This window comes from Acipenser ruthenus, chromosome 2, assembly GCF_902713425.1.
Source record: "Acipenser ruthenus chromosome 2, fAciRut3.2 maternal haplotype, whole genome shotgun sequence".
In the NCBI taxonomy this organism is placed as follows: domain Eukaryota; kingdom Metazoa; phylum Chordata; class Actinopteri; order Acipenseriformes; family Acipenseridae; genus Acipenser; species Acipenser ruthenus.
This window is the reverse complement of record NC_081190.1, coordinates 21,768,149-21,791,925: the sequence shown is the minus strand read 5'-3', so window position 1 is coordinate 21,791,925 and position 23,777 is coordinate 21,768,149. Positions and strand designations below refer to the sequence as shown.

Below are 23,777 nucleotides of genomic sequence, written 5' to 3'. Positions count from 1 at the left end.
TATGTACTAAAAAGAAAAGAACAAATCAAGGCTGAAGCAAAAAAATGCAACACACAGCACGAGAAAACAAAACCCTGTTATCAGTCAAGGTAACACTCTGGAGCCAAAAAAGGCGTGATAGTAGTACCATGCTGGGCCTCCCATTGAACCTGCTCATCATACACAGTGCTAATAGCACAAGCCCAATCAAGGTGACGGAACGAAAGATGGAGCCCTCGCTGTGCTGCAGTGTCAGGAAAGGCAGTCACAGCAGGCAATGAAACAACAGCTAGCAGTCTGTAGAGCTCCCCAGGTGAAGTGACACTCACTGAGACATAAATAATAAAGATGACACGGGGCTGCTCCGGTGCACCCATCACATCTTCTTGTCGGGAGATAGTGCTAACAACATTACCTCAATCAAGAAGACATGCTGGGAGACAGACCCCTAACCAGGTTGAAGTCAGTGACAAGAAGCAAGTCATAGCTGGCCTTGAAACAGACTCACAGTAGTAGGCACTCCAAGAGGACAATATTAGCTACAGGCAAACAGTTTGAGGCTGAGAAAGCAGAGGTCCACAGCAGTAGGTACTAATGGGAGGTGATGTTTAGGCCAAAACAATAAATAATATTTAACAGTAAAACTATGATGAAGAAAAGGGGAGGTAAGAATGAAATATTGAACATTTTAACTACGTAGAGAAAAGTGGCAATATCTACATCTACAATTTGTTTATAAAATACTCAGAGTTTTCACAAAGAACACTGAAGCCAATCATTGTTGGATCAATGGTTTTGGTTCTTGGTCAATAGTACCGGTACTTTGAGAAAGACGAAAACAGATGCTTATTTGACCTACTTGCGATTCACAGATTTACTTCAAATGTAATAGGAAGCAATTAGCTAACTGTTTAATTCTACAGAATTTAATCCAAATCAGAACATCGGTTCTACTCCTATTGCGAGAACATCGAAAACGGACAATTGGCTTGGTATTGTGTGACCTTGACCTGGAGGTTAAAAGTCAAAGGTTTCCTACAATCATATGACCTAGTCTACCTGTGTGACCTAGTCTACCTGTGTGTCCTTCTTAGTTTGTGAGTTATGGAGTGTGAAAGACAGGCAGGTGGACAGACAGATGGAGGGAAAGTATCAATTTAGAATACTACATCCTGCTTTGCAGAATTCACTTATATATTTTTTACTCTGTAGCTATTGTGGACAATTTAATATAGCATGCTCTAAATTCAGTGTATTTCATTATATATTTGTTTATGGCCCATTTTTTTTATTTTTCAGTACAATATAGTTATTAATGTAACTATATTTGTCATTCATATATTAACAATGACAAATAACACTATGTAACACAATTTTTGTTCCTGGGTAGTAAGTGTTATTTCCTAATTGCTTATGCCTCAAAAGTATAGAAAATGGCTATTATTCCCCACAAACTTTGCTTTTGTGACCAGGACAGTGATATTTTGAAATTTACCTATTTCCAATGAGAAAACGGGCGAATTTGTGTCTTTTCGTTCACATAAAGTCAGAAAAAAACAACATATGAATCCAAATTAACATGTATTTATACTAAAGTAATACAAAAATGACTACAAAAGATTTAGAAGTGAGTAGTTTTTCGAGATTTACGATTATACTGTAAATCACTTTCACGAATCAGCCCCAAAATGTAGTCTCCCATCAAGTTCTCGTTATACTGTCCTTGGTAGCGGCGTTCAAAGTCCAGTATATCCTGGTGGAAGCGCTCGCCTTGCTCCTCCGAGTACGCTCCCATGTTCTCCTTGAATTTATCAAGATGAGCATCAAGGATATGGACTTTAAGGGACATCCTACAGCCCATTGTGCCGTAGTTCTTCACCAGAGTCTCAACCAGCTCCACATAGTTTTCGGCCTTGTGATTGCCCAGGAAGCCCCGAACCACTGCAACAAAGCTGTTCCAAGTCGCTTTCTCCTTACTAGTGAGCTTCTTGGACAATTCATTGCACTCCAGGATCTTCTTTATCTGTGGTCTGACGAAGACACCGGCTTTGACCTTTGCCTCAGACAGCTTAGGGAAGAAGTCTTGAAGGTACTTGAACGCTGCCGACTCCTTATCTAGAGCTCTGACAAATTGTTTCATAAGGCCCAATTTTATGTGCAGTGGTGGCATCAGCACCTTCCGGGGGTCCACCAGTGGCTCCCACTTGACGTTGTTCCTCCCCACAGAGAACTCGGTCCGCTGTGGCCAGTCCCGCCTGTGGTAGTGCGCCTTGGTGTCCCTGCTGTCCCAAAGGCAAAGATAGTAGGGAAACTTGGTAAAACCGCCTTGGAGACCCATCAGGAATGCCACCATTTTGAAGTCTCCTATGACCTTGATGCCATCTCAGAAAAATGCAGATATGTATCCACTTAGGCAGCTGGAACTAAACTGAACTGGTGGGCTTAAGGCCCCTGTATTTATACTACTATTTATATTACTGGAAAGTTCTAGAAGTTACTCCAAGTTTACTCAGCACTGAATCTATCTGGAATGTTCTGGAAACTAGGTAAATTTCAAAATATCACTGTCCTGGTCACAAAAGCAAAGTTTGTGGGAAATAATAGCCATTTTCTATACTTTTGAGGCATAAGCAATTAGGAAATAACACTTACTACCCAGGAACCAAAAAAAAAAAAAAAATTGTTACACGGTGTAATTAATAGTAAAAAAATTCAGTATGCAAAAAAATAAAACAATGGGCAAACCATTATGTTGATTCAATTAGTGCAACCATTGCAGTGAATCTTATCTTAGACTCCAGTCAGCTCTCGGATATCTGTTACCCAGATACACGTCAGTTGCATTTTACTGCTCTTGTATAAAGAATAAAATTAATCCCCATTATATATATGTAACAAATTAATGCACTTACCCGTCACACGCGATTTCCGACTCTGCCACCTTTTTACTGATACAAAGCCCATCTCGTCAATGTTATAATGTACTTCTTTATCTGTCACATCCCGCATTTTTTTTACTTTATCACATGCCAAATCAGTCTGTCTTGATTGTGCAGTTACACAGCGCTTCCTCCAATTTCCCATGACGAAAATGCAGCAAAAACAAAGCGAACGAGACAAGCTACGTAATGTAAAAAAGTTTATCAGTTTTAGATACTGTGATGCATTTTTTAAAATCTGTGATCTTTAGTTGCTTTTGTGCAGTTTAATTTGCAAGTGAACTGTGACATTAGGGTCTTATCGAGCACTATATTCTGCAATTTTGAATACCGACTTTGGATACGGTTTTAATTCTGGAAACTGGTGCTGTTGTTTATTTAATCTTTTGCTTAATTGCATTGCCTTTTACGTTTTATGCAGTTCTGTGCATGGGTAACATTTTGATTTCATTTTGCTGTTGGGTTGTTAATGGGGAATTTTACATACTGCTACATACGCACCGGATTTAAAAGTATTGTAGTGCTGAGCATATCCCCTTCTGTACATCATATAATGAGACAGACAACAGTTGCGGTTCAAAGCAGTGGAAACCGCTGTATTTATTTATTTTTTTAGCTTTTAGTGAACAATGGCTTTCATTCCTGTCCTCTCATTCACACACTCAACCTCTTCTCTCAACTCTCTTTCAATTCTCCCACCGTCGGTCCTGCTTCTCTCTTTCAGATTGTAATCTCCACACACCCCAGTCCCTGTCCCTCACTCACTGGTCCAACATTCCCTATCTCTGGTCTTGTCAGACCTGCTCCCACCCCCCTCAGTCTCAGCTCTCAGTCACATGAGCACCAAAACACATAGAACGCTAACAGATCTGAACAAGAATAACACAGTTTACAAACACACATTATTTACAGAGCACTCCCATCCCCTTCCCCAGTCCATAATCAGGTCCATTCCCACATTGTTTTGCAAATCAGCTTCCCCCCGCTACAGTATGTACTGTATTACAGTCCAGGTGTCGTCTCTTTTGGCAAGTGATATTTTCAGAAATCGTTCTGAATTAAAATACTTCTTCTGTTGAAAATATAGTAATGTACCAACAAAACCAATACGGTACATCAAAATGGAAGCTTACTTATTTTAAAACACAGTCCTTTCAAATATGTATTTTTTATATTGTATTTTTTTTTGTGTTCCCTGAATAACGGACAAGAGTTGAAACGAGCCAAAATGAAATAATCAGATATGTGTCACACACATTTAACTGTCACTGAAGTCAAAATTTTATAGGGTCAGATATGTGAGTGCTGACTGTATTAAACCAAATTGTAAAACTAATTAACTTGATCCAAATTCCATGGCACGCTGTCTTAAAAGACAATAAAACAGTCATACCTGTCTATAATACCACACAAGTCTACGTGCAAGTCACTGAAATTCCCTGTGATTCTTTGTTGCACCTGGATGAGATTCACATCCTGCTTGTCTATAGATATAAGTCTCATGCATCCTTGAAAAACACTGAAGGGATTCTTGCATCCTTGATTACTGATGATTTCAGGACAACCTGTAATAAAACAACACAGAGAATGTGAATGAATTGTGGTGCCTACAAAAGGTCTTGAAGTGGTAACACTCAGGGTAGCTGTGTCAATGGGAGCTTTCTCTGCATTGACCTGGGAGCACAGCAGGTGAGTGAGTGGTCCAGAGCCTCAATTGTAAACGTGTCCAGTCACAATTTGTGTGTGTTTTTTTGTGACACAGACCTCTGTCCACTGAGGCCTAAGAGAAGATCACAAGTTTAATCTTATTATTCAAGCCTAAGCTGCACTGTGGTGTCCCAATAATTTGCACTTCACTGAATATAACATGTGGTAAACAATGTGAATACAATAGTTGACATTTTTGGTTTACTAGCATGCATTTTATTATGGACAGACTTTTGTTTTAAAACAGCATATCTGACCAACGTAGCTTGACCTTTTTTTTTTTTTTTACATTTATTCACTGTATTAACTTTTAAGTTATGGAAACATTTGTTGTTACGTGTACCAGTATTAGAATAAAAAAAAAAAACCCTTAGTTTACAAGCCATTATTTAACAATTAGAGTATTGCTTCTATTCTGTAAAGGAATAATGCTTACCACCAAAATAATATTGTCCTCCAGAAAAGATATAAAATGGTGAGCTGGCATGAGTTGCTGCAGAGGCATCATTGTCCAAAGTTACACTTAAACGATTCCTTCTAGCACTAAGTTCAATAGAATGCCACTGTCCATCATTCAGCGTGGTTCCTGTAAGCACAAATATTTCCAGTATTGTAGAAGTAATGACATAAACCACAGCGAAGTGATGACAAAAGGTATTACGCTTGAAAAATTAGATTAAAAATATTTTATATAACACTTGTCTGAGAATACAATATTGCCCTGGAATGCTTATGCATGGTTCCAACTACCTTGTAATCCTAAAACACAGCAATGCTCTTAATAATTCAGTTTTAGCTTGTAGATACATGTTTGCTTCTTGTTTCTATACATATTTATTGCCTGTTATATTTGTTACAAGCTGAAGTACCCGGCGTTGCCCGGGGAAATTCAATATTTCAATATCTCATGCATGACAAATTGGGGAATGGTAGCCTTATGGTTTCCTATAAGTTACCGATCTTGGGTGTCACACAATGCGCTCAGACCCCTTTCCCTTTTTATAACTTTTTTTTGTTTTGCCTAGTGACCAGCAATGCGGTTAATAAATAAAGTACCCCGGGGGTCCAACTTTTGGATCCAAACATAGCCCTCGAACTTCCCCTGGATGAAAGAGGAGGCCATGCAAAGTTTGGTTGCACTGGCTCCTGTGGGGTCTGAATGCATAAAGGAACAGACAGACAAAAATTCTTCTTTAAATATTAAGATTAGAAAAAAAGACCCCACTGGTTTTGTGGGTTTTTCAATTCCGAGCTTCATGGAAGTAACCACCATCAATAACGGTTCTCGGTGTGTAGCACACTAGTATGCCTGTCATAAAAATGTCTTCTTGCATTTTCTTTAATATTTTTATGGAACTTAAATGCATTTGCATACTACTGTATATTCTTTTTTTTGGAGTAAAACCATTCTGCTGTTATACTGTATGTACAACTGCTCTTATAATAGTAAATGCTGTTGAATATTATGGCATAAAGTTTCTTGGGATAAATCCACACATATCATAATAATAATAATAGTATCTTTATATAGCGCCTTTCATAGTGAACCACTATCACAAAGTGTTTTGAACTGTGAATTATATGCAGAGTCACTTACAATAGGACATTGATTTAACATCTCATCCGCAGGATAGAGCACAGAGAGGTTAAGTGACTTGCTCAGGGTCACACAGTGAGTCAGTCAGTGGCAGGGGTGGGATTTGAAGTGGTGACCTTCTGGTTACAAGCCCTGACTGTAACCACTGAACTACACTACCGCCTATATAATCACCCATGTGATGTGCCATTGTGGACTTCAACAGCACCCCTATGGGGTTTTTATTACACCACTGTGTTCCCCATGAATTGTTCTGTGCACCAAAATTCAGCACTTTATGTCGACTAGGTAAGTCACAGCATGTGTGTGTAAACCAAGCTACTTTATGCCTGCCCTACGTAACTGCAACTAACCTTTAGAATACATTTTAATTATGGTATGCTATCCACATACTGAAACAGCTTTTGGAAAGTATCAAATGGGATAGCAAAAAATTGCTATGTAAATAACTGATGGCATTTTACATTTTTAGGCAGCATTATCATTAGTTAATTACACAACTTTTTCATAGTTATTGTTGTTCAGTATTTATTTAAACGCTGCAATAAGGATAGTGGTGTCATCATTTATTGTTTCTTTATTCATTTCTGAGAAGTTGCATTTGCCTTTGCTTCAGAACTTGGCTTTGATGTAAGTTCTTTACAAAAAGACCTGCAACTCACTAAGGAATTATAACAAGATCATTTTCAAAATTAGTTACACATGTCTCTGGTGCCGGTAATCTGGTAGTTACTGCTGGAACTTGTTCTCACAGCACCCAAGATGCAGTGATGGAAACCAGGACAGTCTATTGGTGTCAGTGGGTATTTCTACTGTATATCGCTGATATCTATGAATAAAAAAGGGCATAATGCCTTTTCAGGACAAATCCATACTATTCATCTTACTACACTTCCAACAGGACATCCACAACATAAGTATTTTCTTTTTACTCAAGAGTTAAAATAACTCTTCATTCAGGTTTTATTTGTTTCTTTTGTGAATGATCAGTAACATTCAATATTATGAATTGTATCTGCACATTACTAAGTCATATCACAAGTATCTAGATACTGTACTATTACCATAACAACATTTTCCCTTTGTAGTAAAGTTTGATAAATGATCATTAACACTGTGCTCAATGGGTCTATTTGGTTTTTGTAATTGCCACTGGAAAATGAAAACAGTGTGGTGTTTATCAGTCACTGCAGTTTCAAACAAACAAACAAAAAAAAAACATTACTGAAGGGCATTTTAATTTCCTACCTAATTATGCTATTAAATATTTTTCCTATTAACTGCAGGGCTGACAAAAATAAAAGTATTGAAATATATAAAATGATCCACATAGTTCACAGCCCTAAAGGAATGTACTTCAACCCATAATCACATTAGCAAGTCTGAACAATAGACCATTACAAATAGTTTATATCCATAAATCCCATAAACATGTATTATTACAAATGTCTTGAAATAATGAAATGCATCTTATTATTTTTTTTATAACAAAAATGTAGGGAAATAAGAAGTACTGGCATTTGCTTTATTGTACAGACATTGATTAACTTGCAAACAAGGCCCACAAGTTCTGTTTAATGCAATGTTACAAAGGGAATAAATGTATAAGTGTGTTGGGGGTTTTCTCACTCATGGTCCTACACTTCATACAGCTTAATTCAGTTATTTGATCGATACACAACCCTGTAGTCAACAATGGTAACTACGACTGTAGTCAACTATAGTCCCTTTCACACTGGTACTCCTACCTGGGTCCGGACCCGGGTCCTGGCTACCCAGGTCACAATCCCGTGTAGTGTGAAACCACGTACCTGGGTCAGACCCGGATTAACCCAGCGACCCACCCCAGGATGTGGGTTGTCATGCTTTGTCCCGGGTTGAGTGAGACAAAATGCTTGACGGCCAATCGTGAGCCGACGCAATAACAAACAGCCATGCCTGCGTGAAGGTTTCACTTCCACAAGGAACGTTTCTGTTTATTCAGTTTATCCATATTTGTATTGCTTGAGACACACCATGAGCCACTGCAGCAAGGGATGTAGAAACATTTGCTCTAACCAACATTTGGGCCGCTGGTTCAATCCTGAGACGCTTGGATCGTCAGTAACAAGCTGCTTCCGGGGCACTGATACGCACATTGTGTACTTGCATCTGTCACCCAGGTCAACCCTGTTTTATCAAAAGCAGCGTGAAATCGCGTACCCGACCCGCATGACACCAGGTTCTGCCCGGGTAGGTTCTGATCCTGGTAGATCATGCCAGTGTGAAAAGGGGTTATGATTTACAACATACTTAGATGTACTACTCTGCATTTCAAATCATTGATTAACAAAACAATTCTTTAAATATACTTTGAACCACTACATTGCATTGTAATTTGTACTGATCCACTGACCACACACAACAGTGCAATTTTTGATTAATGTACCTGTAGTAACATCGACAAGGTTCCTTCCAGATTTGGAAATTGACAGTTTTACTTTTCCATCAATGAGGTAAAGCCACAAGACTCCGGAACCCTGATACAGTTCGCTTCTTAGCAACAAACCAGCTATGTTCCACGTACGGAACTGGAACTTGACAGATATACTGTCTTTCTGCAGGGATCCAGGCAAAAGTAAGTAGCTAGCAGGACTCACAAAGGTGACTGGAACATTGGCTTGCTCTGGGCAGGAAAAGGTCACATTACCCTAAAAGTACACAAATGATAAATACAATTAAAAAAAAAAAAAAAAAAAAGTTGTGTGCAAAAAAAACATGTAACTCAGGTTTCTCATTGTTTTTCACTTTCACTCAGGTGAAGCCAGTTTTTCCTGTCACAATACAATGTGTTCACTTCTTGTGTTACTGCTACCTGTAATAGAACTCCAACTAAGCCTTTCACTTACATTCTATTCTGCCCGTAGGGAACTACAGTATGTGGGATCAAAAGGGGTTGTTTTACTGTACCTCTACATAGGAAAGTGAATGGAAAGTGTTTAGTGTTATTAAAGAATAAGTGAATATAAACTGAAGTCTGGAAAACAGAAATATAAACAGCAACACAATAAGGGAATTGTGGAGGACGTATGGTATTGAAAGGTACAATTATGTTTTTACTTTCTTGGTTACGAAGACTTTTAGGTTGTTTATTCTACGAAAATGCTTTGCATGCAAATACTGGAGAATGCAAGGTCATTTTTCAAGCATTTATTTTCCTTTACAAAAGTCAATAAATCCAAGGTGAGTTTCACAATTTAGTAAAAATTACTGTATCAGAAAAGCTACTGGAATTGTAAGAATTTAAGCATGGTTTGCTTTTTACCAGGTATTTACCAACTGAAATGGAACATATAGATACAGTATTTCAAACTACTGACATTTCAACCTATATACATTGGCACTATGAATTGTATTGGTGATAATGTATGTAGTAAATGTTAAATTCCAAACAGTGAATTCATACAAACTATAATGAAAAGATTACTTAAAATCGACTTATACTACCAGATAATAATTTGAGATCATTTGAAAGTCTAATTATCTGCATAACGTGGTTGCATATAGTTATAACAAGAAGAATAATGTTTAGCTGTTCAATGTAAGCTGGCATGTGATATCACCCATGCTGCCATGTGTATCTGGTTTTCTCTATTATGTGGGGTTATCTGATATCCAGTTGTAGATGAGGCCAGTGCAGAAGGTGAAATAACATCAACCTTTTCAAGATAAGAAGTCTGCCTGCGTTTTTGTTTGTTTGTTTGTTTATGTTGATCCACCATCCACCACGCCAAACCAAAAACAGCTTAATGGCATCAATCACAGCCTAGAGATACCAAAAAGCAACCTTGGTGATTTGTTATGGAAATTCTATTGAGATTATACGTCATTGTATTTTGTCTTGCTCTTAATTGTATTAATACTTGTACTGTGATTCTTGAAATGTATTTTTGTTTACGACTGTAAGTCGCCCTGGATAAGGGTGTCTGCTAAGAAATAAATAATAATAATAACAATATACAAAACACACTAAATGCCATGCACTTATTTAGTTTGAAATAAATGTTCATGACATCAGTTAATATGAGAAATGATTTATGTGCCAGACAGTTTTATGAACCAGTTTCATGATAAACCATCTGTACTATATAAAATGACATTTCAACAGCATCAACCAGTCCAGGCTAATGGCTACATCACTCTATTAAGCCTGGGCATTAAATGTCAACGCTCAGTGTCCACCACCTGTTTACAAATGCAGTTACAGGCTCATTATGTTCTGTTTTTAATTCATTTGTTCTCTGGGCAGGAACATTCTCACCTTCCTGTAAATTAACATCATTCTTCTTTAGGTTTGAGATCCCACACATCCACATTGCCATTCGCACGCCCAATGAAGTTACCCAGCCACAAAACAAAAAACGCATGCAAGTAACCCTAACCTCTTTCTTACTAGTTTTAGTATTGTAATTCCCATTCTTATATACAACAATAGTGATGGGGAGTTTGTATTTGTACAACTACTATATATTTGATGTATCTGTGTAAATCATTTAAATTAAAACCCTTACCACAATACGAATCCCAGGTTTTTGTCTTTTAGCCAGATCAATGATGTTTATTCCATTGTAGAATACATTTTCCAGGCACCCTTGGAAGCTCTTCTTCAAAGAGGTCCCTGGTTTCCCTGGAATTGGGATACCTCCAAAGCTGAGCTTGTGAAATAAAATCATTAAACATACCAATTCACTGTCTAGGAAAAACACAGCCACAATAGTAATAATATGTTAACAATTATGGTACAGTATATGGGTTTAGTATGCATAATGAAAGAACAAAAATAATTTAGAATTAATGTCTCCTGCCTACAAAATTGTTTTTTTCTACATTCATACTTTATTTCAACATGACTGTTCACAAACTAAAAAGGTACTTATTACAGTAAATGAGATATTTGAGTATTGTTATATTTATAATAAAAGCATGCTATTATTGTTAGCAGTATTATTATTATTGGAAAAATATGATATTGTACATGCAAAAAACAGGGGGGTTGGGGAGTTGTGATGTTTGAAAACATTGTGAAATATATGCTAAAAGTAACACACCTCATAGTCAATATTCAGGGGGTCAAATTGTCCTTTAATTTGGAACTGTTGTGTGTTTTTATCCACAGTGAAATTGATGTGCTTGTTCACTCGTTCAATAAGTACACTATGCCAATGCTGATCATCAAGAAGGCTGCCCAGAGTCACCAAGGCATGACTGTCAGAAGAAAGTGCCTTGGCGCTGTCTGCAGAAAAATAGTATTAAACACCTTTAGTGCATTCATTTTCAGTACCGTTTGTGTTCATTACATATTTGGTTAAAATATGGTTCATTTGAAATACTGCTAAATAAATACACAATAACACATTCAAGTTTTTAAAGTCAGGTTATTGGAATTAGAATTATTGTACAGAGTGGGAACAATGGTCGTACATATAGTGAAGACTAGACTTTTCAAAACATTTCCAAGTGTTGGAATACACTTCCTTACATTCTGTCTCTGTTCCTATCCAGAGCAACACATGCAAACAATCATTTTAATATTGGTGATGGATATAATAACTATAACGTTATGCTGTATGATTTGACAGTACAGTTATGCTTCCTGGAGGATGAATGCACTGTCTAGTGACATGGTGTAAAGACTCTTTTAGAACAGCAATGGCATGTTTTAGCATGTATGCATCCCATCCCATGCAAGGCAAAGTTCAACACAGCTCTTATTGAAGACTTATTGTCTGAGATGATCTGAGTACAGTTATAACTTACTGTTGCGGAACTATGATTTTAAACGACATATACAATTATTATTATTTATTTCTTAGCAGACACGCTTATCCAGGGCAACTTACAAGATATCACATTATTGTTCACATTACTATCACATTATGTTTACATACAATTACCCATTTATACAGTTTTTCTTTTTTTTTTTTTTACTGGAGTAATCTAGGTAAAGTACTTTGCTCAAGGGTACAACAGCAGTGTCCCCCACCTGGGACTGAACCCATTACCCTTCGGTCAAGAGTCCAGAGCCCTAACCACTACTCCACACTGCTGCCCCAGATTATGCATCAAATTCAATGTATATTAGTGATAACTTTCTACCTGACATTAATAATAATAATAATAATAATAATAATAATAATAATAATACATACATACATACATACCTAAATTAATGTGTAGAAAGAGTTTTCCTTTATGCAACTCCAATGTAATGTAGTCCCCATGCTGTCCTTCACCATGTAAAATGACCCCTGTATTCTGCATAGTCTTAAACTTCATTGAAATTGCATCTCTGATTGTTTGTATTGACTTTTGACTGAACCTGTAGAGTAATGAGCTGCTGCCATCGAAACCTGCTACATCAGACTCTGCAAACAACATATTATAAGTTAACTGAAACAAGCATGACAACATTTCCAGTATCTTTACGTGACCTAATTCCCAAATACATATTTGATAAAATAGGATATTTAATCATTTAACAATATTAATAATATTAACTACTTTCATCAGAAGAGGATGAGGTAATATCAAACTGGTAAAAAAAAATACATGTATACAGTATACTTCATACTTTTACTGTTTGCTTAACTTTGTAACATTTATTAAGCCTGCATAAAAATTACCAGAACATTCCTCATTTTAATGAATTTCCTAAATGAGTGACTAAATATTTTAATACTGTAAGTTTGAGGACAAACTCTGGGCCACATTAAAGGGTTTTAGAAAGAAAAACGCCTTGGTATGAGTTACATCAACACTCACCACATCTAAACAGACCCTGACTTTCACGTCTGTTCACATGACAATATTCCCCTCATACATATGTTCGGTGTTGTATAATGCTGTAATATGGCACAGAATTTATCCTCAAACTTAGTGCTGTGGCAGGATAATCGGGGAAATGAAAATCTGCAGCATAGATCAAATTGACTTCTGAGAAAGTTATTATGCTAATGAGAGGTATGAAATGTTTTTTTCAATTACCCCTTGAAGATAAATACAAACCTTTTAAGCCCATTATCACAGCCCTGAAGACCTCTAATACCCTACCATATCATCATAATCCATTTCATGCAAATAGTAAGTACTTCATTATTACTTACTGTATAAGCATCCATAAATCTCCACTCTCATGCCTATCCTACCATTTGCATTCCAGTCAAGAGGAACAAATCGCAGAAACCTTGCTATAACATGCTGCTGCAATTTATATTGCACAACACTGTCTGCATTTGTATTTCCTGAAAAGGCCTAGGAAAAATACAAACATTGAGAAAAGTTATCTTGACACCATATATATTTTTTTTTAAGAATTGTATTGCTGAGGCTCTGTTCTGATCTTCTTTATAGACTATTCTGAAAAGGTTGTTTCTCTAGTAGCTCTACAAAAAGTAAAGGGTCTGCAAGCTGATGTTTTACTCCAGTCTACATTTATTTTTAATAAAACGGTGTACATTTTTATCTGGTTTATTAAGGGCAGTATGTCATTATAGTTAGAAAGACAGGAACAGAGACAAATGAAGAATTAAAATCACAACATTCAGGCTAGCTGACAGTTTCTGAGATGAAATGCACAAGCTTGTGTTCATTATACATTTCTATTTGAAAGAACAGTACCTAATTAAGTAACAAGAAGATGTGTAAATTGATAATAAAAAATAAAACATAAATTTTATCATGATCCTGTAACATTTGCCTCTGGCTCAGTCACTGCCCGCTTAGGAGCTGAACTAAGCTCTGAAGAGCTACTACATAATAAAACAGTATTTTAATTAAACATATTTTTTTTTTTTCAAATAAATAATTCAATTACAAATGATCAACATATAGTCATACAGTTTTACAAAATGTAAGGAACATTTTCACCCTCAGGCTCCAAGGCCTAATATTACTATCAACAATTAATCACTAGAACTATAAGACATCCAAAAACACTGAACTTTTATTTTATTACTGCAGCTTTGACAACCGAGATCCCCCACATTGGCCTCTTAGTAATTATTTATGCATACAGTTTCACTTCCATTTCTGGTGTAGAAATGCTGAATGTCTTTGAAAATGTCATTAATTTGGGAAACATTCTTCATTTGGGAATACATTATTTCTTGTTACAACTGTAGGGCTGTGAATAAAGTGGCATCATGGTTGTTTTTCTGAGACTTTTATTAGTATTCTGTCAATTTGCTGCAACATACCTTATGTTTTGGTTGGTGCTTATGTTGGTTTCTAGTAAATTCTGTAGTTCTGTAATTTAACAGTGCCACTTTGGCCTATTTTATAAAAGTTTAGTTTAACAATTCACACATACCATTCAGGACCGTTCAAACAGTCCCTGCCTCTTTTGCCTAACTAACCCGCTGGAGCAAATGCTACTCTCCCTGCTCACCACGCAGATATGCTTTTACCTGATGAGTAGTGTTCCGTGTTTCCGGTTTATTCCAAATTTTACCGAAAAATTACAGGGTGTAAAATGTGTGTACTGAGATTTTTTCCCCCAGATTTTTACGATGTTTCAATTAAAACTATTTATTACCGATGTTATCCCTATTTTAATATATGTAAAATAAACTCCGAAAAAATTCCTAGAAAATGTTTTTATAGATAAAAACACAAAATGCGGAACACTACAGATGAGCCACTCGGGACACCCAGTTAAGTTTTTTACACAAATTACTGTTTAATTTTATCTTGATAACTACATGAAAAATATTAACCATGACAAGCCTATTTTTCTTAAAACATTTAAAAAGTGTAATTAGGTTTGAAAATGAATGACACTAAATATGAAAGCACCTTATAATGTACAGCTGAGGCCAAAGGTTTTGCATCACCTGGAATTTTTGGATTGAGATATCATTAAACAAAAAAAAACTATATGAACATAATTTAGATCTTTTATTTAACATCATGCAATCAAATAAACTACAAAATTATATTGCAATAGTCTACCGGAAACCATAACAGTAGTACTGCATTTCCTGTTAGATTTTGAAATGTCACATTTTTCAATTTGTCAGTTTTTGGTTAAGTACATGGAAAACTACAAAGCTGTATTTAATTCAATATGTCAACGTAACATTATTCACCAGGTTATTCACTTTATGAGTTAATTCTACAGGGTGATGCAAAATATCTGGCCATAGCTTTATGTGAAAAAATGTAATTCAACAACACTTTTTAATCAGGTTGTTCTATAGTTAGAGTATGTTGAAATTGTGTTGTAGACTTTCCTGTAGTGTTTCTTGAATTAGAAAAACATCCTCTATTTTTCTTGCTGACTGTGACAGGATGACTGAGTGGGTGACGTCATAGACCAGGAAGTGGATGCACACAAGTACTGCGGGTGAGTTGCTAATGCGCTCATCTCTTTCTTTATTGTAAATGATATAAAATACACTCACAGAGCAAAATAACAGTTCAAACAAAAACCAAGTATCGTGCTGGTCTCAACCCAGCACGTTTAGCAATTGTTTTTATACTTTGTCTCTCTTACTTTCTCTCTCCGCTCTCTTGTTCCTGCTCTCCACTGAACAAGCCACCATGGTCAGCAAATGCTGAAGGTTTTTATATACGCGTGGCCATCTCCAAATTAACAAGCATTTAATCCATTTGGAGATGGCCACATTCTGCACGAGATTTTTAATTTTCGTGGTCGACAGCCAATCGTCAATAAATCATTAGCTGCCGACGATGTGGTTTGGCCCCTGCCAAACCACATCAAACTGTAACAACAACATCGTGTTTCTAAATAAACACAAAACAATACATTTAATTTGAAATCATACAAATACAACAATAAAGCATTATTTTTCAAATCATAATCATAACAATACATTCACCAGCAGGGCTCTGCCTGCCACATTGACACTTACTGTAATCTGGAGATAAACTGTAATATAAATTATTAGCTGCCTTTGGCTTTTGACTAGCTTTCTTTGATAGTCTTCATAAGCAGCTGATTCATTTCTATGTGACAAAACATTGCCTTCTGTTCCTTCATTCTACATGTTTTTCTAATGAAGTAATCTGTTTCTGTCACATTTGGCTTACACATTCATGCCTGCTTGCCCCAAGAGCTTAGAAACCTTATTAAAAATAGGATAATTTATTGGATGCACAGTGCCACTGTACACACATAAGACTCGTACCCACATAAAGCACTGACTTTGAACAATTCTTGCTATTATCTATATTAGTTAGTGAGTATGAAGGGTTTGAATACAAACAATAAAGAATAATTTGTTTTAAATGTATAATTTAAATTAAGTAGCCATATAAGCATTTGAGTGTTTTTTTTTTTTTAACAATTTCTTGATGTTTAGTCCTCATTCTGCTTTGTATGTTTTTAAATATATTTTTAAGTCTGTGTTGTGCTGTCTTAGCTTTGAATGGTTCCCTTTAATGCATATTCATAAACCTGCCAATGCCCTGTGTACACCCCAGAGAGGAAGGTGTAGTTTTATTTAGTAGTTATTTCCCTTATATATACACTGCAGTACCAACTATTGGTACCTGGAAAGAAACCGGTAACCAGAACAGAGATCTGATGTATCCATGTTTTATGTCTAGACGCTTTATTACAGTCCATTGTTAGTTTATGTAACTATGGATAATTTACATGCAAAGGTCAGGTTAGTGATTGCTGTATATAATGTATTTATGTACAACACATTATCAATGTGCAGTAGTAGGAGCATGCATATTTGGCATTCACAATAGTAAGCAAGACAAATGATTTCTGCTGGTTCCTTGAAATGCATAGATGACTGTAGTTTGACTCGAGTAAGCATACAAAGTCAAATAGAACTAAGGTTCTTCACCTGTCTCCCTTGCTATTTTAAACGCTGGCCAGTGTATATTCAAACTTGATGAAACCTTGTTATTACCAATATGAGTTTATTAACACCTTGTTGTCAATCCTCTTGAAGAATCATCTAAACATCTTTACTGTATCTCAATACTAAATTTAAGAGAAAAAAGGACAGTAACCATTAACTTATTCAATTAAAATGATGTCAGTGAAAAGCAAAGTTACCACAGTGGTGCTGGGCTTGTTTGCCTAGCAACCAGGTAACACTTAGAATATGTAATGCTTCACAGAACTCTATTCAATTGCACAAGAAATGCTTCTGCGCACTGTGCTCTACAATCCAGTAATATATATATATAAGTATATAAGTGGTAATGTAGGAACACAAAAATGTGAATAATTGATAATAAAAAAAACAAAAAAAAAAATTATATCAGGACGTTTTGGACTACAAGACAACTTGTTTTTAACAGCTTGTTACACACTGCTTTTTCCATCCAGCTGTGTACCTACATTACCTAATATTAATTAATATAATATTATAACAACTTTGGCTTGCATAAAGCAGGACTGGAAGACCCAAAAAGCTGTCTAACAAGAATGAGAAATACTTGATAATAATATCCTTAAGGAATAGAAAGAAGACAAGCATTGAATTGACAACAGAACTGGCAGAAGGCACAGGTGTCGTTTTCCATCCATCAACGGTCCAAAGCACCATTGGCCAGTGTTCCATAGTCCAATTTCTGTGTTCTTGTGCATATTTTAGCCTTGTTCCCCTATCTTAACAGGTATTCTTACTGCAACACAGCCTTTAAGTCCTGATTTCAAGAATGACCTTCGTACTGTTGATTTGATGGACAACGACACCTCTGCCTTCTGCCAGTCTATGTAAGGAGGCTAAGATTACCACACAGAATCAACGTCTGCCTCAAATTCACAGAAATGCACGTTGGAATTTGGGAAACTTATTTAAAATGGCCTAATAGAGCATATAAGAAAGCCACAAGAAATATGGTAGGTCTGTATTGATCAGCTATATTCATTTTACTTCTATTATTTTGGCGGACTGTGTGTATGTCTTGGGGGTGCACTTACTAACTTCTGTGTGGAACCCCCACCAAACACACACTCATGTTGAATGTATTTAGTAGTTTTCTCCTAGTTTTCCTTCAACTTTGCACTTGATTACAAACAGGGCCCATCTCAACAAGCCCTTGCCTTTTTAAACCAGCATGTCTACATTGTGCAGTGGTGAATCATTTCCACCTGTTGCACTGAAAGGAGCTTGAAGGTCGCTGTCCCTGGTGCTGATCCTGAAACCAACCTTCAGAAACACTGCCACTGTCTCTCATCTCCCACCTGGCTCAAACCTGCAATCTGAAAATACTTCAGGAACCCAGGCAGGCTGACCAAACGAAGCAGGGCTGCGTCTACCTGCCAGCCACTCTATACTGCCTCAAAATCAGATTATTCTTGGCATATGTTACCCAAAAATGCAAACACCCCTCGCTAGGCAATTAAATCAGTTTAGCACTACATAAAGATATCCCATTTGTATATTCATAACTAAAAGAATACAGTCCCTCGGTGAAACATGCTAACCTGGACCAAAGGAAAATAAGGAATGACCTGGTTGCAACTGTGAGACTTAATACGGTACCTACAGTACAGTTGTTGACAGCCATCTTAAAAAGAAAATGCAGAGCCCCAGGAATACAAAATGCGTATTTCAGAGCAACAATTTCCTCTCAGGGATTTTCATCAATTCAGATACATTGGTAACTTTAAGCAGCCACAGAAGAGCAACCCCATGAAGAGTGTTATGCATTGTCAGAGCAAAGGGTGTTTACTCAGTTATAATGCTTTGAAATTCAGCTAAACTCTTACTTCCAAAGGTTATTTCTCAAATGTTAATTGTAATAGGGATAAAACAAGGTTCACAAAAACATTTTAAACTGCTGACATGAGATACCCAAGTAGCATAAGTCAGCAGATTTCCATACTACGGTTGAATATTATGTTCCATTGTAAAATATTTTCAGTTGACCCATATAATTTAATAAAATAATGACAACAAAACTATAATGTAAGTAAAGTGCTTGGTACATCAGGAGCCATATGGATTGCATAACACATTTACTGATAAAATACATTTCTATGCTTATCAAATCAAAGTCAGAAATGCTAACAACAGGTTTTTTTGTAATTATTATTATTATTATTATTATTATTATTATTATTATTATTATTATTATTATTATTATTATATGTGCTATAGGGCTATGTTCACAAAGCTTTAACTAAATAGTTACTATAGTTAAATAATATTTTTTTTTCTACTCTGTAGAAATAAATGAAGATAGTGTCTGAAAACAATTTATATACTCATATACATTACACTTTATCACTCATAATATCTGCCTACCCTAAGAACTTATTATCATTAAAAGGGGATACTTGGACTCATACCTGACTGAATCAGTGCTTCTCACTTAGAACATGTGGCAGGTATATACAATAAAGCACAACTTCTGGTTGTAGCCCAGGGTATGCAACAGCTGAAACATTGTACACCTCTGGGGAATCTGAGTTCCTGGCTCTAGATAGACAGCAAGCTTTGCCTCCCTTCATCTTCAGAAGTTCCAACACCATGACCAAGACATAATGCCTTCTAGCACAGAAAAAGCTAATCTGGGAGCTGGCTACAAATAGATAGCAAGCTTTACTTCATAGCAATGTATGACTTGTTGACAGAGATATGTCGTAGGGCATTAGGCACAGTGGTTCTCAGAGACACACTCCACAAGCTTTCCCTCCATGCCGCCTTGGTTAACTATGGATCAGTGGCAGAGAAAAATAGCCCATTCTAGCTTTTCAGTTCTAATAAAAGGTAGCCAGAGACATCAATGAAATTCACATACAATGTCCTCTGATTCAAAGGTTATGGTAAAGACAAATAAAAACAATCTCCCTCTTTCAATTGCATTGCATTGCACACATCAGATCTAGTTTCATGGTATGTCTGGGTGGGATATAAACAAAAAACGATTACAGTAATCCGTCGTGTCTCCACCAGTCACATAGCCACCCTAACCGTTTATCCGTCATGGCCAAGCTCTTCAGCAATGTTAGTTTATTATTGAACAGACAAGATTAGTTCAGAGGTGGTAGATCCCGCCAAAGTTTTCGGATACTGTGTTGTATGTGCTCCATGCACTACCATTGCTGGTAGTGTCACGTGAGCTGTTCAGTGTGTTGACTTGATATGTAAATAAATCCTGTTCGCCTGCAGGGCAATACAACTTCAACCTCCATCTCAATCTCCTGCCTGCCACTCAGCAGCGAATGCACACATCCACACAGCAGACGGCTACTCTGTCACAAGCATTAATACACTGTATCTTTTAAACATGGGATTTAGGGGAACTCCCTCATAAACGCCGAATCTCAAAACAATAATTGTGTGAATCTAGTAATTGTTACAGCTGTGTATAACGGTATTTAAAACAGGATTCACTTAACCGACTTTTTACATATCCGCCCTTACCCTGGTCCCACCGCAGTAGGATATGCGACAGACTATTGTACTATCTTCTGTGAGTTTAGCATAATATATTTCGGTTTATTCTTTATTAATTTAGGTAATTTAACAGGTAATGAATGACAAAATTAGAAGTGATGAACAAACAGAACGTTTTCCCCCTGTAAACTCACAGGAGAAATTAATCATTTCAGAGAGCAAATATGTGCCAGCAATGCATTGTAGACACTTTCAGTTAGCCACCCCCTTTTCTAGATTAAATACACATTATGAACACACTCCAGCATACCAAGGAATTGGGAGAAAAATAACAGTCAACAGAGGATTGAACAACCAGTGGGGCAAATGTTAAGGTTTAAAAGAAGAAAAAAGCTTACGATAGGGTGACCAGATTTTCAAAGCTCAAAACTAGGACATATTGTTAAACAAAGCCATAACTAGGGGTGGGCGAGCGGGTCAGCCTTGGGTGCAAAGCCGTGGGGGACGGAAAAATGACTTAAATGCATTGCCACTCGAGTAATGATTTTGTTCAGCGGTTCTCAATGTTTTCACTTGTCAGCTGTCAGCGCCCACCCAGCGTAATCTGAAGTTCGCATGTGCCTCTGCACTAGAAAAGGGAACGTGTCACTTCCTTAACAACTTCCTTAACAACTTTACACAAACCAACACCATAGCGTTGCCAGTTTGTTATCATTTTGGCATATCTGTGTTGTTCGCTTCCCCTGCGGTGTGCATTACTTATTTGTTTATTCGCTCCTGCAGCCTTCAGGACCAGCACTACTATAAACGTAATGAAATGTAAAGGCATGTTTCACAACAGGTTTTAACCACCTACGTAATAAAGGTAAAACAAAAACATTATGATAGGATAGACAGCCCTTAAAACTCACCATCCTGAACTACAAGATGTTAAATGTGGTACCACTATTTATTGATTGGAATAAAATTCAGAACAAATTGTGTTACGATTATTTTCAATCCATGCTTTTTTACAGTACCAATGAGAAAACGCCACACATGAACTTAACTAAAAGTTATATAGGATATTATAGAAATAGTAAAGGATTTTGAAAGGGTTAATGTGGCTGCTAAAATACAGTCGTTTTTATTGTTTACAGCGACACTGCTAAAATTCCATAAATCTGTGCACTTACTGATCAAGTTTTAATTTGATCAGAAAAAAAACACAATGTAATCATCCTTATTATAAGCAGATTGCTTGATCTCTGCCTTAGTTTTTACTGAGGAGTCAAAAACTAAACTACAGCCCTGACTAACAAAAAATATCCATACGTAAAATAAACTAATTATCATTGGCTGGTACTGAAAATGCGTGGATTGAATATAATCGTAGAGGCAGGAAATACAACCTTGCAGTTAACACATGTTAACAAGTTCCTTTCAGTTTTAAGTAATGTCTTGTTCCTTTCAAACATGTTAAAGGAGAGATTATGAAATAACAATAAGTTATTCAAAACTATGAGACGTGAGCAAATATACCATCCCAAGTTTTAACACCCAGACAGAAAATAAAACGGCGGGGTGGGGGTGCGGTGGGTGCAAATATGACTGCCTGCCCCGGGCACTAAAATGCCTAGTTACGGCCCTGTTGGTAAATTGATGAGACTAATTAAACCATTTAAATATAGGCTATTTTAATAATACATTAAATCATTAAAATACATTTACGTTTTGGCATTTTTCTTTCTTTCTTTTTTTACTCACTGCGTCAGGCTCTATTTATTGACGTTGTGGTTTAACCTGGTGGATTCGGATGATTGCAACCTCTCGCTGCTCTGTCTGGGCTAAATCCCACCAGAACTGAACCGCTACAAAATGACCGTATTACACACACTTGTAGATTCATATTGAATACATGAAAACGCATGGCGCACTCAGGAATAAGCATGCATGCCTGTGTTAATCAGTTTATAAAAATGTACCCTAGTACCTTTTTTATTTATTTTTTATTTAGTTTTCACTGCAGGTGCCATAAACTAAAAGCGTGTGTTCACGTTATTTTGACAAAAGGTATTTAGAGTGTGTCGCGCTACATGAAGTGGCTGAGACTTTTTAAAGATTTTGAGAAAAATGTCGGGACACCAGGACCTTTGATGAAAAACCGGGACACCTGGTCACCCTATTAATGGAGTACTCTATGTCTTGTTTTTGATGCTGAAATGCAATAATATGAGGTAAGTTTAAAAAGGCCTGAGTCAAAGCTTTACTAGAACCCCTTTTAACTCAACAACCCTTCCATATTTCTACATCAGATTTCCTTTCAGCTTCCCTCAGGCTTATCGAATATAACCACATGAAGTTTCCACAAACTTTCTCCCAGGTGCACTTGGATGTTCTCTGGCAACCAAAGAAACGGTGGAATCAAATGTACTTGTTGAAATTTTGTTGAAAGGCAGCAAGAGAGATATGTTTTATATTTTGTGAAGCACACTGCTAATTGCAACTCAACTCGCCCCAACACAGCATAGTCAAGAGCCTGCCTCTGTTTGCAACATTAATTTATAATTGCTAAATTATGCCATATAGTATTCAGTGTGAAGGCTTAAGGCACATAACTCAAATGTAAGGACAAGCATCAGATACAAATTCACCTATAGACTATATGTGTTTAAAAGCAAGCCCAAAAAAGTGGTACCATTCCCGTGTACTTTGTATTGTGTTAAAGTACATCTAATGCAAATATAATTATACTAATAGTTAAATCAAAGAACCTAACCTATCCAAACAAACACAATATATTCATGGGATGGTAATGAAGTGTGTCTTGCAGTTACATTTTTAAACTGGACCAATGAATCTAATGGTTGAGCAGCTAGTGTATATCAATCAGGAACAGTTTTTGGCAGGAGATTGATTGAACATTTTAATGTAGCACAAAACATTCACTAAACAGTGGTAACATGTTTTGCACGCAGTAAGCCCCTTTACTGCGTGCTTTGTACACTTGCTGTACATTTAAATATAATGAATGAGTCATTTAAATATAATGAATAATGTTAATGGGTGGAAATGTAAGCAAATTACGTCACAAAATACCACAAGGGAGGTGTTTGAAATGCAAACCAGGCACTAACTTTACTCGGTGCCTCAGCGTGTGTGAAAAGTACCGCTTATTGAAACCAGACGGTGTCACAGAACCAG

At 36.6% G+C, this 23,777-nt stretch overlaps 1 protein-coding gene across 2 annotated transcripts in view; it reads right to left on the bottom strand.

Moving 5' to 3' along the window:
- LOC117963540 (contactin-associated protein-like 5) overlaps nucleotides 1-23,777 on the bottom strand; it is a 113,692-nt gene that overhangs the window by 47,292 nt on the left and 42,623 nt on the right. The window contains exons 4-10 of one of the 2 annotated variants that reach the window (XM_058991942.1): nucleotides 13,365-13,512; nucleotides 12,423-12,626; nucleotides 11,310-11,494; nucleotides 10,773-10,916; nucleotides 8,651-8,912; nucleotides 5,062-5,211; nucleotides 4,312-4,483 (exon numbers count right to left, since the gene is read on the bottom strand). In XM_058991942.1, the coding sequence (XP_058847925.1) occupies nucleotides 4,312-4,483; nucleotides 5,062-5,211; nucleotides 8,651-8,912; nucleotides 10,773-10,916; nucleotides 11,310-11,494; nucleotides 12,423-12,626; nucleotides 13,365-13,512 (1,265 nt within the window). Of the gene's footprint in view, nucleotides 1-4,311; nucleotides 4,484-5,061; nucleotides 5,212-8,650; nucleotides 8,913-10,772; nucleotides 10,917-11,309; nucleotides 11,495-12,422; nucleotides 12,627-13,364; nucleotides 13,513-23,777 lie in introns of those variants that run through there. The other variant, XM_058991949.1, reaches the window with a different exon arrangement.